The following is a 20,524-nucleotide window of genomic DNA, read 5'->3' as shown; positions in this document are numbered from 1 at the left end:
CCGGGATTAAAAGCTATAAAGGCTATAACACACACCTTCCATAATCATAAGACGTACCGTAAGAATTAGCCAATCACAGTCGAGAATTCAGATTCTTATTTCTTAATTCTTGACTGTGATTGGCTAATTCTTAAGGTTCGTCTTATGGTTACGGTTATGGAAGGTGTGTGTTTTCGATTTATAGAAGAATAATCGACTATAGGCTTGTTTTCTATTCCTGCACTAGACTGCACTGGAACGTTCCTTCTTGCTTTCACTAACTTTCAAATATATATCTATTTCATTTTAAGTGCACTAATTCAGGGAGTTCAGGAACAGAAAACAAACGGTATGAATATCGATTATAAACGTTTTTTAGATTTCAAATCTGTTTTGTCTCTTATATGGTAACGTATACTAAGCAACACAAAGACAGATTTGAGATCTGAGATTTGAGGAACGTCATATTAACTATAATTTGATAATTTTTAATAAACAAAAATTTTTTAGTTTACTTACAAATAAAACAAATAAACTATAAAAATTTGTAAAATAAAAATATTATAGACACAGTTTATATAAGTTTATTTAAAGTATAAATACATTTCTAATTTTAATTTATTTTACAGGGATTGAATAGATAATACTTCCTTAAAAACTTGAACTTCGATCATCATTGATTTGAAAGATCACGGTTTTCCGCGTTTTCGACGATGTGTCTTTTAAAAATGGCGCTAGTATAACTGCCGCGTGCATGCGAGGTAGGGTTGGACTGATTAACGTGTGCATATGGACATTGCGACGAATTTCTGTACATGTTACGGGCTCTCGCGGCCGGTGCGCGACGTTGTATTCACGCGATGTCTGCCGTCACGACGCAAAAGCCGGAGGTGATGTTTATCCTGGGCGGCCCGGGTGCCGGCAAGGGTACTCTTTGTCGCTACATTGTCGAGCATTACGGTTACGCTCATCTATCGGCCGGCGACTTGCTGCGCGAGGAACGCGTCAAGCCCGGTTCGGAGTATGGCGAGCTCATCGAGACGCATATTAGGAACGGCACAATTGTCCCCGTGGAGATCACTTGCAGCCTCATCGACCGCGCCATGCAAATTTCCGATAACCCACACCGCCGCTTCCTCATTGATGGCTTTCCCAGGAATCAGGATAATCTTGACGGTTGGACTAAGGTATTGCCTCATCTCAGGTATTGCTCTCGAATTTATGTTGTGTTAGATAAACTCGAGATTTCAAATTAATTATCAGAAATTTTTTTGTCTCTTGATACTAGGACTATGTTCGCTACTAGTGTTGCCACTATTATCTGTATAAAATTATCTAGATAATTATTTAAATAAAAAAATAACTTTATCTTATTTTTATATTAAAATATGTTATTTGTATTATCTTTATTATTATCTTTATCGTAAATGAATGTTATCTTTTTCAATTATCTATAATAAAAATTAGAAAAGTATTGTTAACGTAGCATCAACTTCTAAATTATTATTTATCTAGAATTTTTCAAATTAATAATAATAGGATTGCATTCTGAAATTCACTGCTAATACTGAAAATCTAGTATGTAATAATATGTACTATATTCTAATATACAATATAGTATATATTTATAAGCGCTACAATGTTTCTAGAATATTATACGAATATTATTAAAAATTAAAATAATATTAAAATAATATTCTGAGAGTATTATTAAATATTTTTAATATTATTTTAATATTGTAGGAATATTGTATTAATGTTATATGTCTGCTTTATATAATATTTATGGTATATTATTTCAATATCTATGGAATATTATGAAAATGTTCTACGAATGTTATTTTAGTTAAAAAATTAATGTGAATTATGTGTAAAATATTTATAAACTTTTTTGTAATTGTTACATTAAAAATATTTCCAATAATTTAAAATGTTGAAATAAATAATATTATTTACTTTTCATATAATATTTATATAATATTCATATAATATTATCAAAAGAGTATACATATAATCAATTTCTATTAATATTAAATAATATTGTAGCGCTTATAGGGATAGTATACCTATACTATAGTGTACATACATATGTAATAATACATATAATGGTAATATGAATTATAAATTTTTAGCACAGGCAATATATCAGAACATAGCTTAAATTATACACATCAGTAGTAGTGCAATATAAAAATTGGTCCACAATAGGATGTAACGTAAGGGTCAGGGCATTGCATTATTTTGAAAAGATTTTTGGAAATTTTTTATACAAAAGTTGTAGAGTACCTAGTTACCTCCCATAATATGATGATATTGTTTTGCCCTTGAATGATTTGGAGAATGTCACTGGGCGTTCTTTGCATGGTGCATCTTGGATAATGCTAATATTAAACTTTGGTTGGGCATATCTCAAATAGTTTTGCTTAATGAAACTTAATTATACTGTTTTAAAAGAGTCTTGTTATTGGTTATAAGAATTTACAATAAAAAATAGGGGTTTCTGTTTAAAAAAACTCAAGGTGATCTTGATGTGACAAGATCATTCAAGGTCAATATATTATCATATGATAGCTAGCTCGACAACATTTTGTATAAAATTTTTTTTTACGTTATCTTTCCATGATAATCTAGTGTCTTGACCTATTTGTTCTATATATTCTATTTTTCACTTTGATTTTTATTTGTGTATTGATTTAAAGATGAATATTTTTTGTCAGATTAAATTATTTAAAGAATTATTGTTTGTAAAAACTAAATATTTAGAAAATTCCATATACCATACAATTTGAAAACAGAAAAAATTACTAATGCAAAAAATTTATTAGAATATAATTTTATTGGTTAACATTTAGTGAATGTGTTTATTTTTGTAATTTTCATCTAAGTTATGTGATACAATCGACCTTCAACAGATAAAGTAGCTTTCTAAGTGATCAGTGTGATTCTTTATTATGATTAGTTTCTCCATTTATCTTACGGAGAACCAAAGGCAAGAAACAATTATTAAAAAATCACTGAGTGATTATTGATGATCTCTTTTAGGTCTGTCATCATTTTCAGTTAGCTTGATTAGCTGATTAAATTTAGCAATAGACAACTACAAAATTTCAAATTGATTATTTCTAACAAAATTTTTAAATTATTTTATTTAATAAAATTATCCAATTTTTACTCAGTTTTAATTAAAATTACTAAATTATTAATTTAAAGTATTGTTTTATCTAAAATAATAATTTTTGCAGAAATAAACAAGAAAAACAAAGTAATACGATGAATTTTAAGTTTTACAGTTGATTATTCTTAAATTTAATTGGTCGATTAATCTAATTAGAGATAGTGTGATTGGCCTTTTGCTGAAAATTATGATGGATTAAATTCCAAAGCTGTACTACAGTAATTAAAAAACTATAGTTTACGTCATACATGGTACAGGTTTTTAGATTCTCAATATGGTTTTGGAATACAGTCCTAAATGTAGGCAATGATATACAGGGTGGTCATTAATGGTTGTCCCCACGTTTTACCATAGGAGCATGCATATGTTATTTCTAATATAATAATATGTTAGAAATACGGTAAATCATGCTTCTATGGTAAAAAGTGGGTGCAATCATTAATGAACACCCTGTATACAGACTAGAGCAATTGTGAATTGATCTTCTAAAGAATCGATTCTTTTGTTTATAAAGGGTATAGCGTAATAAGGAGAATGATTTTGGAACCTCTATTAAGCTGGATCCCCCATCAGCGAAAATCGAGTTTGCACTAGGTAAAAAATTTAGTGTTATTTATGTGCTAATTTGTTACCCTAATCTGGATTTTTTTTCTTCAAGTCGTTTAGCAACAATTAAAAAAAAATAGGGAGTGCAGCTTAATGACAAGCTGGACCCCCCTAAAAAAAAAATACATACATATATATATATATATATATATATATACACATACACATATATATATATATATATATATATATATATATATATAAATAACTACGCTAGAATTTGTTGCTAATTTGTTGCTCTTATACAAGGCCAAAATAAATATAAAATTGTTTCACAAATATTATTATGCGTAGAGCTCGCGCGCCGCGCTCTATCATTCGTCACCTGATCTCCAAATAATTTGGTGCTTGCACTGTATTATACTAAATGATAGTCAGAAATCCTATTACTAAAATAAATGCAATTTTGGAATTTGTTGCTAATTATAACTTGTAAAGAAAATATTTTGTTATGCGAGGCATGTGCTTTTCACACACAAAGTAATTATTTTCAACAAGTTACAGCTAGCAATAAAATCTAAAATGACTAAAATGATTGTTAGATATCATACTACTAAAAGAAATAGGTTTTAGAATTAGTTGCTAATTATAACTTGTAAAAAAATATTTGTTTATGCAAGGCGCGTGCTATCCATGTACAAAGTAATTATTTTCAATGAATTGAAGCGAGCAACAAAATCTTAATCATATACTAAGTGATCGTTAGACATCCTACTACTAAAAGAAATACGTTTTGGATTTTGTTGCTTGCTTCAATTCATTGAAAATAATTACTTTGTACGTGGAAAGCACGCGCCTTGCGTAACGAATATTTTTTTTACAAGTTATAATTAGTAATAATTATATTGTTAATTGCATTTATTTTAATAGTAGGATTTCTGACTATCATTTAGTATAATACAGTGCAAGCACCAAATTATTTGGAGATCAGGTGACGAATGATAGAGCGCGGCGCGCGAGCTCTACGCATATTGATATTTGTGAAACAATTTTATATTTATTTTGGCGTTATATAAGAGCAACAAATTAGCAACAAATTCTAGCGTAGTTGTTTTTGCTTAGGGCCTACTGTATATATTTTTTTGTATTCCAGCTTGCCATTAAGCTGCACCCTCCCATTTTTTTTAATTGTTGCTAAACGGCTTGAGCAAAAAAATCCGGACTAGGGTAACAAATTAGCACTAAATAGCATTAAATTTTTGACCTAGTGCGAACTCTATTTTTGCTGGTGGAGGGTCCAGCTTAATAGAGGTGATTTTGGATTTTATGCGTAATCAATCATTATATAGAAGCAAAATATCCACCTAGATAAAAGACAATTTTATGCCAAGTTTTATTTCAAAAGATTCCCACAATTTTGAAATATCGAGCAAGAAATGTGACTTTTTATTAATATTTTTTTTTCGTTGAATCTAAATTAACCTTTACACAAAAATTCATGATTATAAAAGGTATCCATATACATAAGCTCTAATTTTTTGTCGTTTTTTTTACTGAAAATTCTGTTTTTAAAAAAATCTAGAATTTTACAAATCGCATTTTTTCTTGATCTAAAAAGTTGGCCATTTCTAAAAAAAATCCAGTAGATAAGTCATATGATATATTCGATATTTTTTTTAATTTGATGGAACGTGTAAAAAAAAATAAAATTTGAATATCCGGTTGACATGTATTAAGTTGCTTTTAAATAAAATTACCTCCGATTATACAAAAGCAAACAGTAGTATAAAATTGTCATATTATAGAGTCCACGTAATTTAAATTATGAGATTTCAAATTTTTCAGTCAGCTGGTGTCAAGAACTTTTTAAAATACTATAATAAAATTATTTTTCATTTAGTACTTTCCGAGTTATGAGGTTTGAAAGTTATATTATACTACAATTTTTAAGCTTAATAACTTGGAAAGTACTTAATGAAAAATAGTGTTTATTAGAGTGCTTTGAAAAGCTCTTGATACCAGTTATTAGATTCTGAATTAAAAAGTGGTCATTTAAAAAAAATTAATACGATCTTGATTTTATCTTAGTGATGTTACATAAGGTCAACATGATAGGATCAGTACTTGTTTAATTTTAACGTCATCTTGTATAAATATTTTGAATCTTGCAAATAAATTAACCAGATAGTCTGTTTTCTTTAAGCTAACTTGGAGTCTCCAATGCTTATATTCTTTGTACAGCTGTTTAATCATAGATTCTAGATTGTATGATTCTTGAACAAGTACAACTTGGTTATCCACGAAACAATCATCTTCCACCGGGATTCTCATCTCCGTATAGTACGTATTCCATCTTCTAAAGGCTGCTTCTACGTATAGATTAAATAAAATGGGTGACGTATTGCATTCCTGTCTTATTGTTAGTCTCTTAATTACTGCAACAGGTAATATTGGTAACTTTCTGAAAGGTGATTACCGATTTTAATCCTCGTAATAGCTCAGGCTTATAGACTTCATAGCTTTCCTTTATTATTGCTAGCAAATACTGGTCGATACCTAAAGATTGTCGTGTTCGTGTTTCTTATAAGTTAACCCTTGATAGTGTATCATATTTTTTCTAAGTCTATAAATGCAAGATGTACTTCTACTCTCATTGCTATATGTTTTTCCATTATTTGTAGAAATATAAATAGGTTATCCATGCACGATTGGCCCGGAGTAAATCCACTTTGATCTTTTTCGATCTCATGTTTCAAGTCTCTTTGCCACCTTCTCTTGAATTATTCTTTTTAATCTCCGAAAACGTGCTTAAGATATTGAGGTTTCTGTAGTAATTGGGATCTTTTTGTCTCTTTTTTTTTATAGAAGGTCAGTAGATGGACATTTTTTTATTGGTATTTTTATTAGCTGGCAGCAGTTATTCATCAAGAATGTAAATCGTTCAACGAGTATAGGCCTGCTTTTAACAATTCCCGTGGAATGTTTTCAGGATTAGGAGATTGCCCATTTTTTATTTTAAATAACGCAACCTGAATTTCTTTTTTTGTGATATTAATGAGTACTATAAGATGGTGCTATATCGTGATTTCATATTTTATTCTCTACTAACAGACTTTTATAATGGTTCTTCCATTTTTCTATTGGCATCGAACTATTAATTGCTCCATTCTGTCGTTTTTTTTTTTAATGTGCGTAACAATTCTTCATGCTTTTATTGAACGCTTTCTGGTAAATTCTCAATCTGAATGAATGCATTTTTGCTCCCAAAACCCATTTTTTCCTCTCCTTAATCTTCCTTGTTAGTGACTTATTTTTTCTTTAGTATACTATTTGTTTTTGAGAGGATTTATTTGTTAGCCACTTTTTGTATGTAATATTTTTCTAACATAGTTAGAATCTTTTATCATCCTCTATGCCTAACTTTGTGCGCTGTGTGCTTAATCAACTTCTTGGGATTTTCGTATTACGATTACAACGTAATATCTTCTTTCCTTTCTTGACTTGTTTCCTATCCTAGCCTACGTTGGAATAGGCCTTTGGTATTTAATTGATTAAAAAGGTACATTTTATTTGATTAAGAAGGTACGTTTTAGCGAACCATTTTATTTTCTGCTGAACTTTCATTTATTTGTTGTTGCCGTTTAATCCTTTCTTCAAAGAGACATACTTTGTTAGCTATCATCATCTGACAATTAGGTCCACGCTTCACTCAACAATCAGTGTCCTTCAATTCAGACTTCTGTTTCATAATCACATAATTAATAATTTATTTCTGGCGTAGTAATGGTCATTCTCACGTGAATTTGTGAATATCTTTATGTGGAAAATAAGTATTTATTATTTTCAAATTAAATTGTTACATAGTTCTATTAGTGAATCTCCGAAGTTGTTCTTTAAAGTTTTTCTATATTTTCCAACTACGTCGTCTTTGTACTTATTCTCGCATTTAGGTCTCTTGTCAAAATAATCGGAAGATTATATTGCCTAAATACATATGTCAAATCTTCGTAGAATAAATTTTTAATTAGGATAGGTTGCGAGAAGTCATTTGTTGGTACGCTCTAATTGCAACCGTTTCCGAATCATACAAGTTAATCGTATCCGTAATAATTCTTTCAGCGATATGCTTATACTTTGTCAAATATCTTATATATTTTTTTTTATCCGCAGAGAGATTTGAGTACTGGTTCGTTGATACTTATTCACTGTCGACCACAGATGGAAGTATTTTTTTTGTATTTTGACCGAGGGGGAATTCACAACCCAAAATTTTGTACACCAATGCCGATTTTTGGCATTGCTGTAAAACACTGCCGACATTTTTGTACACTGCCGACAATGCTTATTGTTAGTCAATGCCTACAATGCCGTCAATCCTATATTAAAATTAAGGCAATGCCATGCAATTATGAACACTACCGCGTGCCCATTATCATACGCCAATGCCTGCACAAGAATTCTAAAGCTTTTCCGAAGTATTCTACACAATTATACAAAAAACTTCCAAAAATTTTATTTACGAACTGTATCTATACATTTTAATGTAATTGCACATTATTATGTGCTGTCTTATGCATATAACTTCAAACAATGGAACACTAAAAATAATAATAAAAATAATCAAAATAATGACCTTGATATTGTATTTGTTTGTAATCAAAATAAATTTTAAACATTCTTTAAAAATTCTATACATTTTAATGTAATTGCACATTATTATGTGATGTCTTATGCATAGGTATACCTAACTTCAAACAATAGAATACTAAAAATAACAATGTCTGTTAAGTTAGCACCCCCACCACAAAAAATCGAAACGCCACTTATGCCAAAATTAAGTGCTTTTTATGTGCTAATTATGTACCCTATTTGAAATTTTTGTGCTCGAGCGGTTTAGCAGGAAAATGAGATTGAAGGTGGGGGTGCCAGCTTAACGTTAAGCCAGCACCAACTCATATAAATAATTAATAAAATAAAAAAATAAATACACTAGAATTAAGTGCTTTTTATGTGCTTTCCAACGATATATAAATAAATGTTCGTACTCAATCTCTTCGATCAGAAAATCGTCCCGAAAGTACGAATACACATTAACGGTACAAGAGTAAAGTACCAGAAAGAAAGCAATTCTGAAACTGATTATAGGCTTAAAATATTCTCCTATTTATGTGCTTTCGAAATATGCAAGACCAAATTTTTGTGCTCAACCACGTGATCGAAAAACCGACCCTGAAGTGAGCACCCCACCGTTCAGGTACAAGAGTAAACTACCAGAATGAAAGCAATTATGAAATTGATTATAGGCTTAAAATATTCTTGTGTGTGTGAAGCTGGCACATCATTTGGTGGAAAATCACTAAACATTGACAGTTCTGAGTTTATTTTCAATAGTTCTACAGTTCCTGATAGATAAAACAAATAGTTCTGGCCTTTAAAGCGAAAAAAACGCATAGGACAAAGTGAGGTGCCAGGTTCACGCAGCACCTCAGTTTGTCCTACGACATTTTCCAGACCGAATTCTTGTAGGATTTTAAAAGATCTATAGTTCTAGATGAGTTCTAGAAAGAGTTCCAGCGTTTAACATAGTTTTTTTATTTTTTTTCATTTTTTTTTATAAAACATTTATGTTATAATATTATATAATAGAGTTCCGTGTACAAAAAAATATTTTTCCTACAGTTCTCAACATATTAAAGCGCGTGCCGAAGAGTTCCGGGCGATTCCGATATTAGTTAATTAACAAAAAATTAATAACTCGAAAAAGCTGATTTTCCGCACATATAGGTGAGGTGCTGGACTTTTTCGAAGAGTTCTGTGTACGAAAAAATATTTTTTCTACAGTTCTCAACATATTGAAGCGCGTGCCGAAGAGTTCCGGGCGATTCCGATATTAGTTAATTAACAAAAAATTAATAACTCCCGAAAAAGCCGATTTTTCGCACATATAGGTGAGGTGCTGGACTTTTTCGAAGAGTTCTGTGTACGAAAAAATATTTTTTCTACAGTTCTCAACATATTGAAGCGCGTGCCGAAGAGTTCCGGGCGATTCCGATATTAGTTAATTAACAAAAAATTAATAACTCTCGAAAAAGTCGATTTTCCGCACATATAGGTGAGGTGCTGGACTTTTTCGAAGAGTTCTGTGTACGAAAAAATATTTTTCCTACAGTTCTCAACATATTAAAGCGCGTGGCGAAGAGTTCCGGGCGATTCCGATATTAGTTAATTAACAAAAAATTAATAACTCTCGAAAAAGCTGATTTTCCGCACATATAGGTGAGGTGCTGGACTTTTTCGAAGAGTTCTGTGTACGAAAAAATATTTTTTCTACAGTTCTCAACATATTGAAGCGCGTGCCGAAGAGTTCCGGGCGATTCCGATATTAGTTAATTAATAAAAAATTAATAACTCCCGAAAAAGCCGATTTTTCGCACATATAGGTGAGGTGCTGGACTTTTTCGAAGAGTTCTGTGTACGAAAAAATATTTTTTCTACAGTTCTCAACATATTGAAGCGCGTGCCGAAGAGTTCCGGGCGATTCCGATATTAGTTAATTAACAAAAAATTAATAACTCTCGAAAAAGTCGATTTTCCGCACATATAGGTGAGGTGCTGGACTTTTTCGAAGAGTTCTGTGTACGAAAAAATATTTTTCCTACAGTTCTCAACATATTAAAGCGCGTGCCGAAGAGTTCCGGGCGATTCCGATATTAGTTAATTAACAAAAAATTAATAACTCCCGAAAAAACCGATTTTTCGCACATATAGGTGAGGTGCTGGACTTTTTCGAAGAGTTCTGTGTACGAAAAAATATTTTTTCTACAGTTCTCAACATATTGAAGCGCGTGCCGAAGAGTTCCGGGCGATTCCGATATTAGTTAATTAACAAAAAATTAATAACTCTCGAAAAAGTCGATTTTCCGCACATATAGGTGAGGTGCTGGACTTTTTCGAAGAGTTCTGTGTACGAAAAAATATTTTTCCTACAGTTCTCAACATATTAAAGCGCGTGCCGAAGAGTTCCGGGCGATTCCGATATTAGTTAATTAACAAAAAATTAATAACTCGAAAAAGCTGATTTTCCGCACATATAGGTGAGGTGCTGGACTTTTTCGAAGAGTTCTGTGTACGAAAAAATATTTTTTCTACAGTTCTCAACATATTGAAGCGCGTGCCGAAGAGTTCCGGGCGATTCCGATATTAGTTAATTAATAAAAAATTAATAACTCCCGAAAAAGCCGATTTTTCGCACATATAGGTGAGGTGCTGGACTTTTTCGAAGAGTTCTGTGTACGAAAAAATATTTTTTCTACAGTTCTCAACATATTGAAGCGCGTGCCGAAGAGTTCCGGGCGATTCCGATATTAGTTAATTAACAAAAAATTAATAACTCTCGAAAAAGTCGATTTTCCGCACATATAGGTGAGGTGCTGGACTTTTTCGAAGAGTTCTGTGTACGAAAAAATATTTTTCCTACAGTTCTCAACATATTAAAGCGCGTGCCGAAGAGTTCCGGGCGATTCCGATATTAGTTAATTAACAAAAAATTAATAACTCTCGAAAAAGCTGATTTTCCGCACATATAGGTGAGGTGCTGGACTTTTTCGAAGAGTTCTGTGTACGAAAAAATATTTTTTCTACAGTTCTCAACATATTGAAGCGCATGCCGAAGAGTTCCGGGCGATTCCGGTATTAGTTAATTAACAAAAAATTAATAACTCTCGAAAAAGCTGATTTTCCGCACATATAGGTGAGGTGCTGGACTTTTTCGAAGAGTTCTGTGTACGAAAAAATATTTTTTCTACAGTTCTCAACATATTAAAGCGCGTGCCGAAGAGTTCCGGGCGATTCCAATATTAGTTAATTAACAAAAAATTAATAACTCCCGAAAAAGCCGATTTTTCGCACATATAGGTGAGGTGCTGGACTTTTTCGAAGAGTTCTGTGTACGAAAAAATATTTTTTCTACAGTTCTCAACATATTGAAGCGCGTGCCGAAGAGTTCCGGGCGATTCCGATATTAGTTAATTAACAAAAAATTAATAACTCTCGAAAAAGTCGATTTTCCGCACATATAGGTGAGGTGCTGGACTTTTTCCAAGAGTTCTGTGTACGAAAAAATATTTTTCCTACAGTTCTCAACATATTAAAGCGCGTGCCGAAGAGTTCCGGGCGATTCCGATATTAGTTAATTAACAAAAAATTAATAACTCCCGAAAAAGCCGATTTTCCGCACATATAGGTGAGGTGCTGGACTTTTTCGAAGAGTTCTGTGTACGAAAAAATATTTTTTCTACAGTTCTCAACATATTGAAGCGCGTGCCGAAGAGTTCCGGGCGATTCCGATATTAGTTAATTAACAAAAAATTAATAACTCCCGAAAAAGCCGATTTTTCGCACATATAGGTGAGGTGCTGGACTTTTTCGAAGAGTTCTGTGTACGAAAAAATATTTTTTCTACAGTTCTCAACATATTGAAGCGCGTGCCGAAGAGTTCCGGGCGATTCCGATATTAGTTAATTAACAAAAAATTAATAACTCTCGAAAAAGTCGATTTTCCGCACATATAGGTGAGGTGCTGGACTTTTTCGAAGAGTTCTGTGTACGAAAAAATATTTTTCCTACAGTTCTCAACATATTAAAGCGCGTGCCGAAGAGTTCCGGGCGATTCCGATATTAGTTAATTAACAAAAAATTAATAACTCTCGAAAAAGCTGATTTTCCGCACATATAGGTGAGGTGCTGGACTTTTTCGAAGAGTTCTGTGTACGAAAAAATATTTTTCCTACAGTACTCAACATATTAAAGCGCGTGCCGAAGAGTTCCGGGCGATTCCGATATTAGTTAATTAACAAAAAATTAATAACTCCCGAAAAAGTCGATTTTCCGCACATATAGGTGAGGTGCTGGACTTTTTCGAAGAGTTCTGTGCACGAAAAAATATTTTTTCTACAGTTCTCAACATATTAAAGCGCGTTCCGAAGAGTTCCGGGCGATTCCGATATTAGTTAATTAACAAAAAATTAATAACTCCCGAAAAAGCCGATTTTTCGCACACATATAGGTGAGGTGCTGGTCTTTTTCGAAGAGTTCACCTCTATTAAGCTGGACCCCCCACCAGCGAAAATCGAGTTCGCACTAGGTCAAAAATTTAGTGCTTTTTAGGTGCTAATTTAGTACTCTAGTCCGAATTTTGGTGCTCAAACCGTTTAGCAGTAATTAAAAAAAAAAAGGGATGGGGGTGCAGCTTAATGGCAAGCTGGACCACCCCATAATAAAAAAAATGTATACAGTGATCACAAACACAAAACAAGTACACTAGAATTTAGTGCTAATTTAGTGCTCAAAGAAACCCCTAAAAAAAAATTAAAAATTAATAATTGTTTAGAAAAACATCACTATAAACCCAGCGCAGCATTGCGATCTTGGAGAACAATACGTACAGACCACTAAATTTGTATGTTTTCGGTATTAAAATAACATGGTAAACGAAAATAATCATAATACAACAGGATTCAAAGTTATTAATAAAATAATAATTATTAATTCCTGTCCGATAGTGCAAAAAATCAGTCCTCTAATCGTCGAATTTGACGCTTGTAAAAATTATATACTAAAATGTTATTTTGACATCGAAGTATCAAAATATATGAATTTTAAATTAAGTGCTCACTGCAAATTGCTGAAAAATAAATTGTTTATGCGCGGAGAGCACGCGCCGCGCACTAACCTTAATCTCCAGATCGTCAGAAAATTTGGTGCTCGCAAAAATCTTATATCAAAATGTTCCTTAGACATCGTAGTATTATAATAAATTAATTGCGAATTTGGTGCTCGATGACTTGCTCAAAAATAAATTGTTTATGCTCGGCGCGTACCCTCCGCACGTGAAAAATTCATTTACAACATGCAACAGGTACTAAATTCGAAATTGATTTATTTCTAAAGTAGGATGTCTAACAACATTTTGATATATAAGATTTTTACAAGCACCAAAGTCTCTGAGAGTAAAGTCTGGAGAGTAAAGTTATTGCGCGGCGCGTGCTCTCCGCGCATAAACAATTTATTTTTCAGCAAGTGACATCGAGCACCAAAGTCGCAATTAATTTATTATAATACTACGATGTCTAAGGAACATTTTGATATAAGATTTTTGCGAGCACCAAATTTTCTGACGATCTGGAGAGTAAAGTTAGTACGCGGCACGTGCTCTCCGCGCAAAAACAATTTATTTTTCAGCAAGTGACATCGAGCACCAAAGTCGTAATTAATTTATTATAATACTACGATGTCTAAGGAACATTTTGATATAAGATTTTTGCGAGCACCAAATTTTCTGACAATCTGGAGAGTAAGGTTAGTGCGCGGCGCGTGCTCTCCGCGCATAAACAATTTATTTTTCAGCAATTTGCAGTGAGCACTTAATTTAAAATTGATATATTTTGATACTTCGATGTTTAAATAACATTTTAGTATATAATTTACAAGCGTCAAATTCGACGATCAGCGGACTGATTTTTTGCACTATCGGACAGGAATTAATAATTATTATTTTATTAATAACTTTAAATCCTATTGTATTATGATTATTTTCGTTTTCCACGTTATTTTACTACCGAAAACATACAAATTTAGTGGTCTGTAAGTATTGTTCTCCAAGATCGCAATGCTGCGCTGGGTTTATAGTGCTGTTTTTTTAAACAATTATTAATTTTTAATTTTTTTTTAGGGGTTTCTTTGAGCACTAAATTAGCACTAAATTCTAGTGTACTTGTTTTGTGTTTGTGACCACTGTATATATTTTTTTTATTATGGGGGGTTCAGTTTGCCATTAAGCTGCACCCCCATTTTTTTTTTTTAATTACTGCTAAACGGTTTGAGCACCAAAATTCGGACTAGAGTACTAAAAAGTACTAAATTTTTGACCTAGTGCGAACTCGATTTTCGCTGGTGGGTGGTCCAGCTTAATAGAGATGAACTCTTCGAAAAAGACCTCACCTATATGTGCGAAAAATCGGCTTTTTCGAGAGTTATTAATTTTTTGTTAATTAACTAATATCGGAATCGCCCGGAACTCTTCGGCACGCGCTTTAATATGTTGAGAACTGTAGGAAAAATATTTTTTTGTACACGGAACTCTATTATATAATATTATAACATAAATGTTTTATAAAAAAAAAAAATAAAAAAACTATGTTAAACGCTGGAACTCTTTCTAGAACTCATCTAGAACTATAGATCTTTTAAAATCCTACAAGAATTCGGTCTGGAAAATGTCGTAGGACAAACTGAGGTGCTGCGTGAACCTGGCACCTCACTTTGTCCTATGCGTTTTTTTCGCTTTAAAGGCCAGAACTATTTGTTTTATCTATCAGGAACTGTAGAACTATTGAAAATAAACTCAGAACTGTCAATGTTTAGTGATTTTCCACCAAATGATGTGCCAGCTTCACACACACAATATTCTTTTATTTATGTACTTTCGGAATATGCAAGAAAAAATTTTTGTGCTCAACCCCATGATCGAAAAACCGACTCTGAAGTGAGCTCACCACTCCCCAACCACTGACGACAATGCCGTCAATATTATAGGTCACTGCTTACTTTTTTCGGCAGTCCACTGCCGAAATTTTGTACACCAATGCCGGCTGTGAATTTCCCCTCGATTTTGACAGTTTTGCCTTTTTTTCTTCGTCTCAGACAATATTGTTATATCCGATTTTGACGTTGCCATTTCTACTAGAATTTCAGTGATTTTATTAGATAGGGAAGACCGAGGCTATTTAGAACACTTTTTTTTCTTTTGTGTCTCTTGAGTCTTATATTCATTAAAAAAAAGTTGGACGGTTTGAAAGGTTGAACCTTCCTCTTCACAATGCCTTTATAGATAGAAGACAAAAATATATTTCATAAATTAATTCGTGCTCTTTTGTGTAAAAACAATCATTAATCATCAAAAGGTCCAATAAGAGCGAGAATAAATAAGATGTCAATAAAATTCTATAATTAGACATTTACATAAATGAAAAACGCTGGACGTTTCGGGCTAACTTGCCTCTTATCAACATAAAATTATTTACATAATTAAAACGTTCGCAGTGCGAATGGGAACGCAATAGTTGGAACGTTGATGTGATGTCGTCCGTATAATGTCATCTCTAATAGTTGGATGAAAACGAGAGCTTCGTAAAGACGGTTACATGTATCGTTATTATGAGATATGTGTGTATATAATAAGATATCTTATCTATGGTCAAAGTTTTTCAAATTCACGGAGCACATGACAAACGAACCGTCTCCGAGGAGAGATATAGCAGAAAAATATATTTGTTTTGAACTACATATAAAAATGTCGACCAGTGCCAAGTGTTTTGAATAGCCCCGAGCCTGGGGTAATTCGAAGCTAGTCCGGGTATATTCTGAAATTTATGTTTTAAGATCAAAAAATGTAAAAAAGTTATTGTTAAGACTTTGTTTTATTCAGATAAGGATATATATATATATATATATATATATATATATATATATAGTATTATGAGAAAATGTTACATACAATAAAAGAATACAAACGTATAATAGAGAATTTTATTGCTTTAGCGTTTTTGGAACAAGTCAGAGACTATTCGTATTTTATATAATTACATTTGTTGAGTATTAAATTGTGTATTTTGGTACATAGAACCCGAATATGAAAGAAAAAATTGTCCAAACGACGATTCGATGTTTGGTGTTTCGAATAGCCCCAAAGTCAACTTTGCGTATTATTGCGTATGATCTACAAAAATAAACACCACACAGCAAAAAGTAAACACGAAATGTTTCAAATACATTCAACTGGATTCAACGCGATACATTTAAAGTTTTCAAAAAAAATCTTATATTTTACTTAAATTTCGAGAAATGCTGAACTGTCAGAAATTACTTTGACTGTTGCAAAACACATTTTTCACTGCTACTACTTCAATATGACGCTGTTGTCAACGAAATTTTGGTAGCAGCGTTGTTATATTAGGACACGTTTACAGTATTTACAATAAATTTTTAACATATATCGATAAAAAGATATTTCCATTTTTTGAATTGCCCCGTTTTTTGAATAGCCCGGCTCTCCTCTATGCTCTATACATTCCAAATCTCAGTTCTCAAAGTTCTTTTTGTTTCTTTGTTGTCCGTATTTTGAGGCTTTGGTGTCATAAATCTGGAAGAGCTTTAATGAATGAGGGACTGGCCTATCGCTTCAACCCCCAAGCTTGGAAGACCAAAATTTTTTGTTAGGGTTTATTCCTTTAGCCAAGGTGTTTAGTTATTAGTCGGAAACCTGTTTTTTACCCTCTCTCGTTTGCTATACAGTGCATAAATTGCGCCATGTCTGGAGATCACGCAACAATGCGTCTTCGAGGACGTGGGACTCAGTTTTACTGACAGAGCTGATTCAATTCCGTGAATTATCGACAAAATAGTCAGATATCAGTAGCGGGATTTTGTAATTCCTTGACGACAATTTGGTATCGTTACAGCGTTGTTGCGCAGATATTATACATGGTAGAAAAGCTGCGCAACGATACGTAACGATATCCCTAGTTGTCGTTAAGAGTTATAGAATATGGCCCCAGTAGTGCGATTCTCTAACTCGTTATGTTGTCGTTATGTGTCTATAACGATAAAAAGCTGCGTTGCGCAGCTTTTCTATCATGTATAATATCTGCGCAACGACACTGTAACGATACCGAATTGTCATAACGAGTTAGAGAATCCCAGCACAGTGGGCGTTTCACAGAGTTTTGCTGAAACATATATTTCGGCCATATACATTTCTTCCAAGACTCTTAGCAATTTTCGACCTTCTTGGTGAAAAAAAATAGTAGTTTTTAAAAATGCAAAGAGAAAAAAAAGGCTTTGAATTTGTATTTTTATTTCGTCTTTATGATATTTACTTCCTAAATGATAAAATTCAAAATTGGTAGTTTGTAAATATTTTTTTGTTACTTTGAAATAATATAGGCATTTGATGAAACATCATCGAATAAAAATTAACAAAAAAATTATTATAAGCTTTCTAAACTTTAAATACTTTTCTAATGTAAAAAAAATTGGGCGGCGATTTCTTGCAATGATTTTGAACGTCTATAAAAATTCATTTTTTATAAAATATTTTTTAATCTTGAAACTAAAGAGTTTACGAAAAAAAATATTATAATGTGTTTAATTCATATAAATTTTTTTAAAATTTCTCAAAGACTTTTCTTATACTTATTTTTTCGTGAGATATGTGAAAATCTCAAGCATGTTAAAGTTTTTGAGCCGTAATATAAACTGATAATTATTATTATTGTTGGCACTTACGTATTATAATTATATTCATGTTTTATATGTTACTGACAGGTGATGTCTGACAAAGTTATCTTGAAAGGCGTGATATTCTGTGAATGCAGTCAAGAAGTTTGTACTCGGCGTTGCCTGAATCGTGGTGCTAGTGGAAGTGGGCGCAGTGATGACAATGAACAGTCCTTGGTTTTACGTCATCAGACCTACCTGAAAAACACTTTACCGATAATAGAAATGTATGAGCGGCAGGGCTTAGTTTATAAAGTTGATTCTATGAAAACACCGGAAGAGGTATTTCAAGATGTTGCAAAATTCTTTCCTAAAATAGGATGGTAATAATAATGATTCTAACTTTCTTTTCTTTCTTTTTAACAAGTTTAATTTTGGTATAATTTTTTAATTTTTATTTTTGTAGTGTAGACATTTTTACATGGGATAGCACTTTATAGATTTTTTATTTTATGGAATAGAACAGGTTTATCTAATTTCATCACTGGTATTAATATTTTATTTCGATTTTTGTAACACGTTGCAGCTTATGTACTGGCTAAACATTCCTTCGCAGATGTATAATGATACAATGTAAATGGATAATGGGTAATATCAGCAATTGCGGAATCTGAAATATGTAAATATCCTGCGGGACTGTTAATAACGATCGATAATGTAAATTCTTTGATATAATGTTATATATAGTATGCGTGTTAAAATGCATAGTTTCTATATTTATAGAATAAATATTTAAGCAGTGCATTATCATTATTAGATTGTATTGTGATTGGACATTTAATAATCGTTAGAAAAAAATTGTATTAATGCGAGAAATGACAAAAGAGAAAATATGGAAGAGATACGTACATCATGCGTTTTTAATTTATATGTAAAATACATTCGTAAAATTATAAATGTATCGAATGTTTTATTTCAAACTTCCAGTTTATTTTCCTTTCAAATCAATTTTCCAAAATAAAATAACTTCAAATAATAATATAATCACTGTCGTAATGTTTCGGAAGAGATAATTAAAGATTTTTTTTTATAAAATCAAGTTCATAAAATTAAATTTTAGGAAATAAAAATAATTTTAAATATTATAAGTATAGTATAATTATATAGTATTAATATAGTAAATTTTAAATGGACATGCATAACGTGAAATTATTATGTTCCTGTATAATCACTTGGCACGAGACACTATCGTATCTTTTGATTTTCACCGGATAATAGATGTAAGAAAAAAACAATAATCAAAACTTTGATTATTATATTAATGACCCATGTTTGAAAGAAAAAGATTTGTATTAAAATCGAATTATTACTAATTGATTTAAAAATCGGTTTTAAACATAAAATCGATTTTCTAAAAAATGAGATCACTTATGACGTCACGATTTCCATATGGCCGCGACGAATATTTAGGTATAAACATAATAGATAAAAACATGATTTTATGTAAATAAAGTCAAGCTCGTGTAAATGAATAACAATAAAGATAAATAATTAGGCCTTTAACGAGCGGATTTATTCCGAAAAATAATACACTTTGAGAAACTTCTACACTATCACAAATTATAAAACCGGAGTAAATTAGTTACGAGTACATTTGTCAAATGCGTTTCTTGCTACATAGAGTTTTTATCAGTGAACTTAAAAACTAGTACATTTCAATAAATTATTCGTTAACTATATTAATATGTCTAACAATTTCTTGTGTTGGTAACCCGGTTATTATCGCGAATCACAGAAATCCTATATGAGCCTTCAATCCTAATTTAAGACAAATGTGAATTATCTTGCAATTAAATGTGAATAAATAATTAAATAAATAAACAAATAAATAAATAATAAAAAATAATAAATATAATGTGCGATTCATGTGTGTTTGTTAAAAACAATTGAAATAATAGGTAAATTAAGTTAAAAAATACTGTAACTGTGATTGAAAAGTTGTCCAATAGATCCTCTATATCCAACTGTTTTTTGTTTTCAGGCGAAAATGTATGGAAGTTCAATATGTTATAAATTCCATGTCACCGGTTATTTTAGAATGGTAAAAAAAAAAAAATGATTTTTAGTCACAAATAGTAAGAAAACTATAACGAGAATCTGAAAAAATCCAAATTGAGACTTTAAAATCTTTTCCATATTAATTTGTGAAACTTTAAGTTAAAAACTTATAGTAATATGTTAAACCAAATGTGAGTTGCATATTCACCTTGGATCAATTCTTCAATGCTGTTTCTGTGGCTTACTGCAAGAAACTGACAAATTTGAAACAAGTAGAACAAGAGAGTGAGACGAATATAAATATAAGTATCTATGTGTCTATATATAAGAAATTGTCTATTTTGCTAAATCCTCAAGTAAATAAAAATATGTACTATTCAGTAGTTCTGTATCTTTATTGAGATTATTATTATTTTTTTGCATACCACTGATAGTTTAATACATATAGAGGTTGTACCAAACTGATGATAAATATATTAATGAAAGATTCTT

At 31.6% G+C, this 20,524-nt stretch overlaps 1 protein-coding gene across 1 annotated transcript; it reads left to right on the top strand.

Moving 5' to 3' along the window:
* Positions 1 to 689: 689 nt before the first annotated feature.
* On the top strand, positions 690 to 18,947 carry LOC105192860 (UMP-CMP kinase). The gene is made up of 3 exons (XM_011157140.3): positions 690 to 1,166; positions 18,083 to 18,316; positions 18,561 to 18,947. Exons 1-3 carry the CDS (start codon positions 795 to 797, stop codon positions 18,609 to 18,611), a joined length of 657 nt encoding a protein of 218 aa, XP_011155442.1. The 5' UTR covers positions 690 to 794; the 3' UTR covers positions 18,612 to 18,947.
* The last annotated feature ends 1,577 nt before the right edge of the window (positions 18,948 to 20,524 follow it).

Source organism: Solenopsis invicta, chromosome 14 (assembly GCF_016802725.1).
Source record: "Solenopsis invicta isolate M01_SB chromosome 14, UNIL_Sinv_3.0, whole genome shotgun sequence".
Lineage (NCBI taxonomy): Eukaryota > Metazoa > Arthropoda > Insecta > Hymenoptera > Formicidae > Solenopsis > Solenopsis invicta.
Note: the sequence above shows the minus strand (reverse complement) of the source record. Positions and strands in the feature narration are given on the sequence as shown.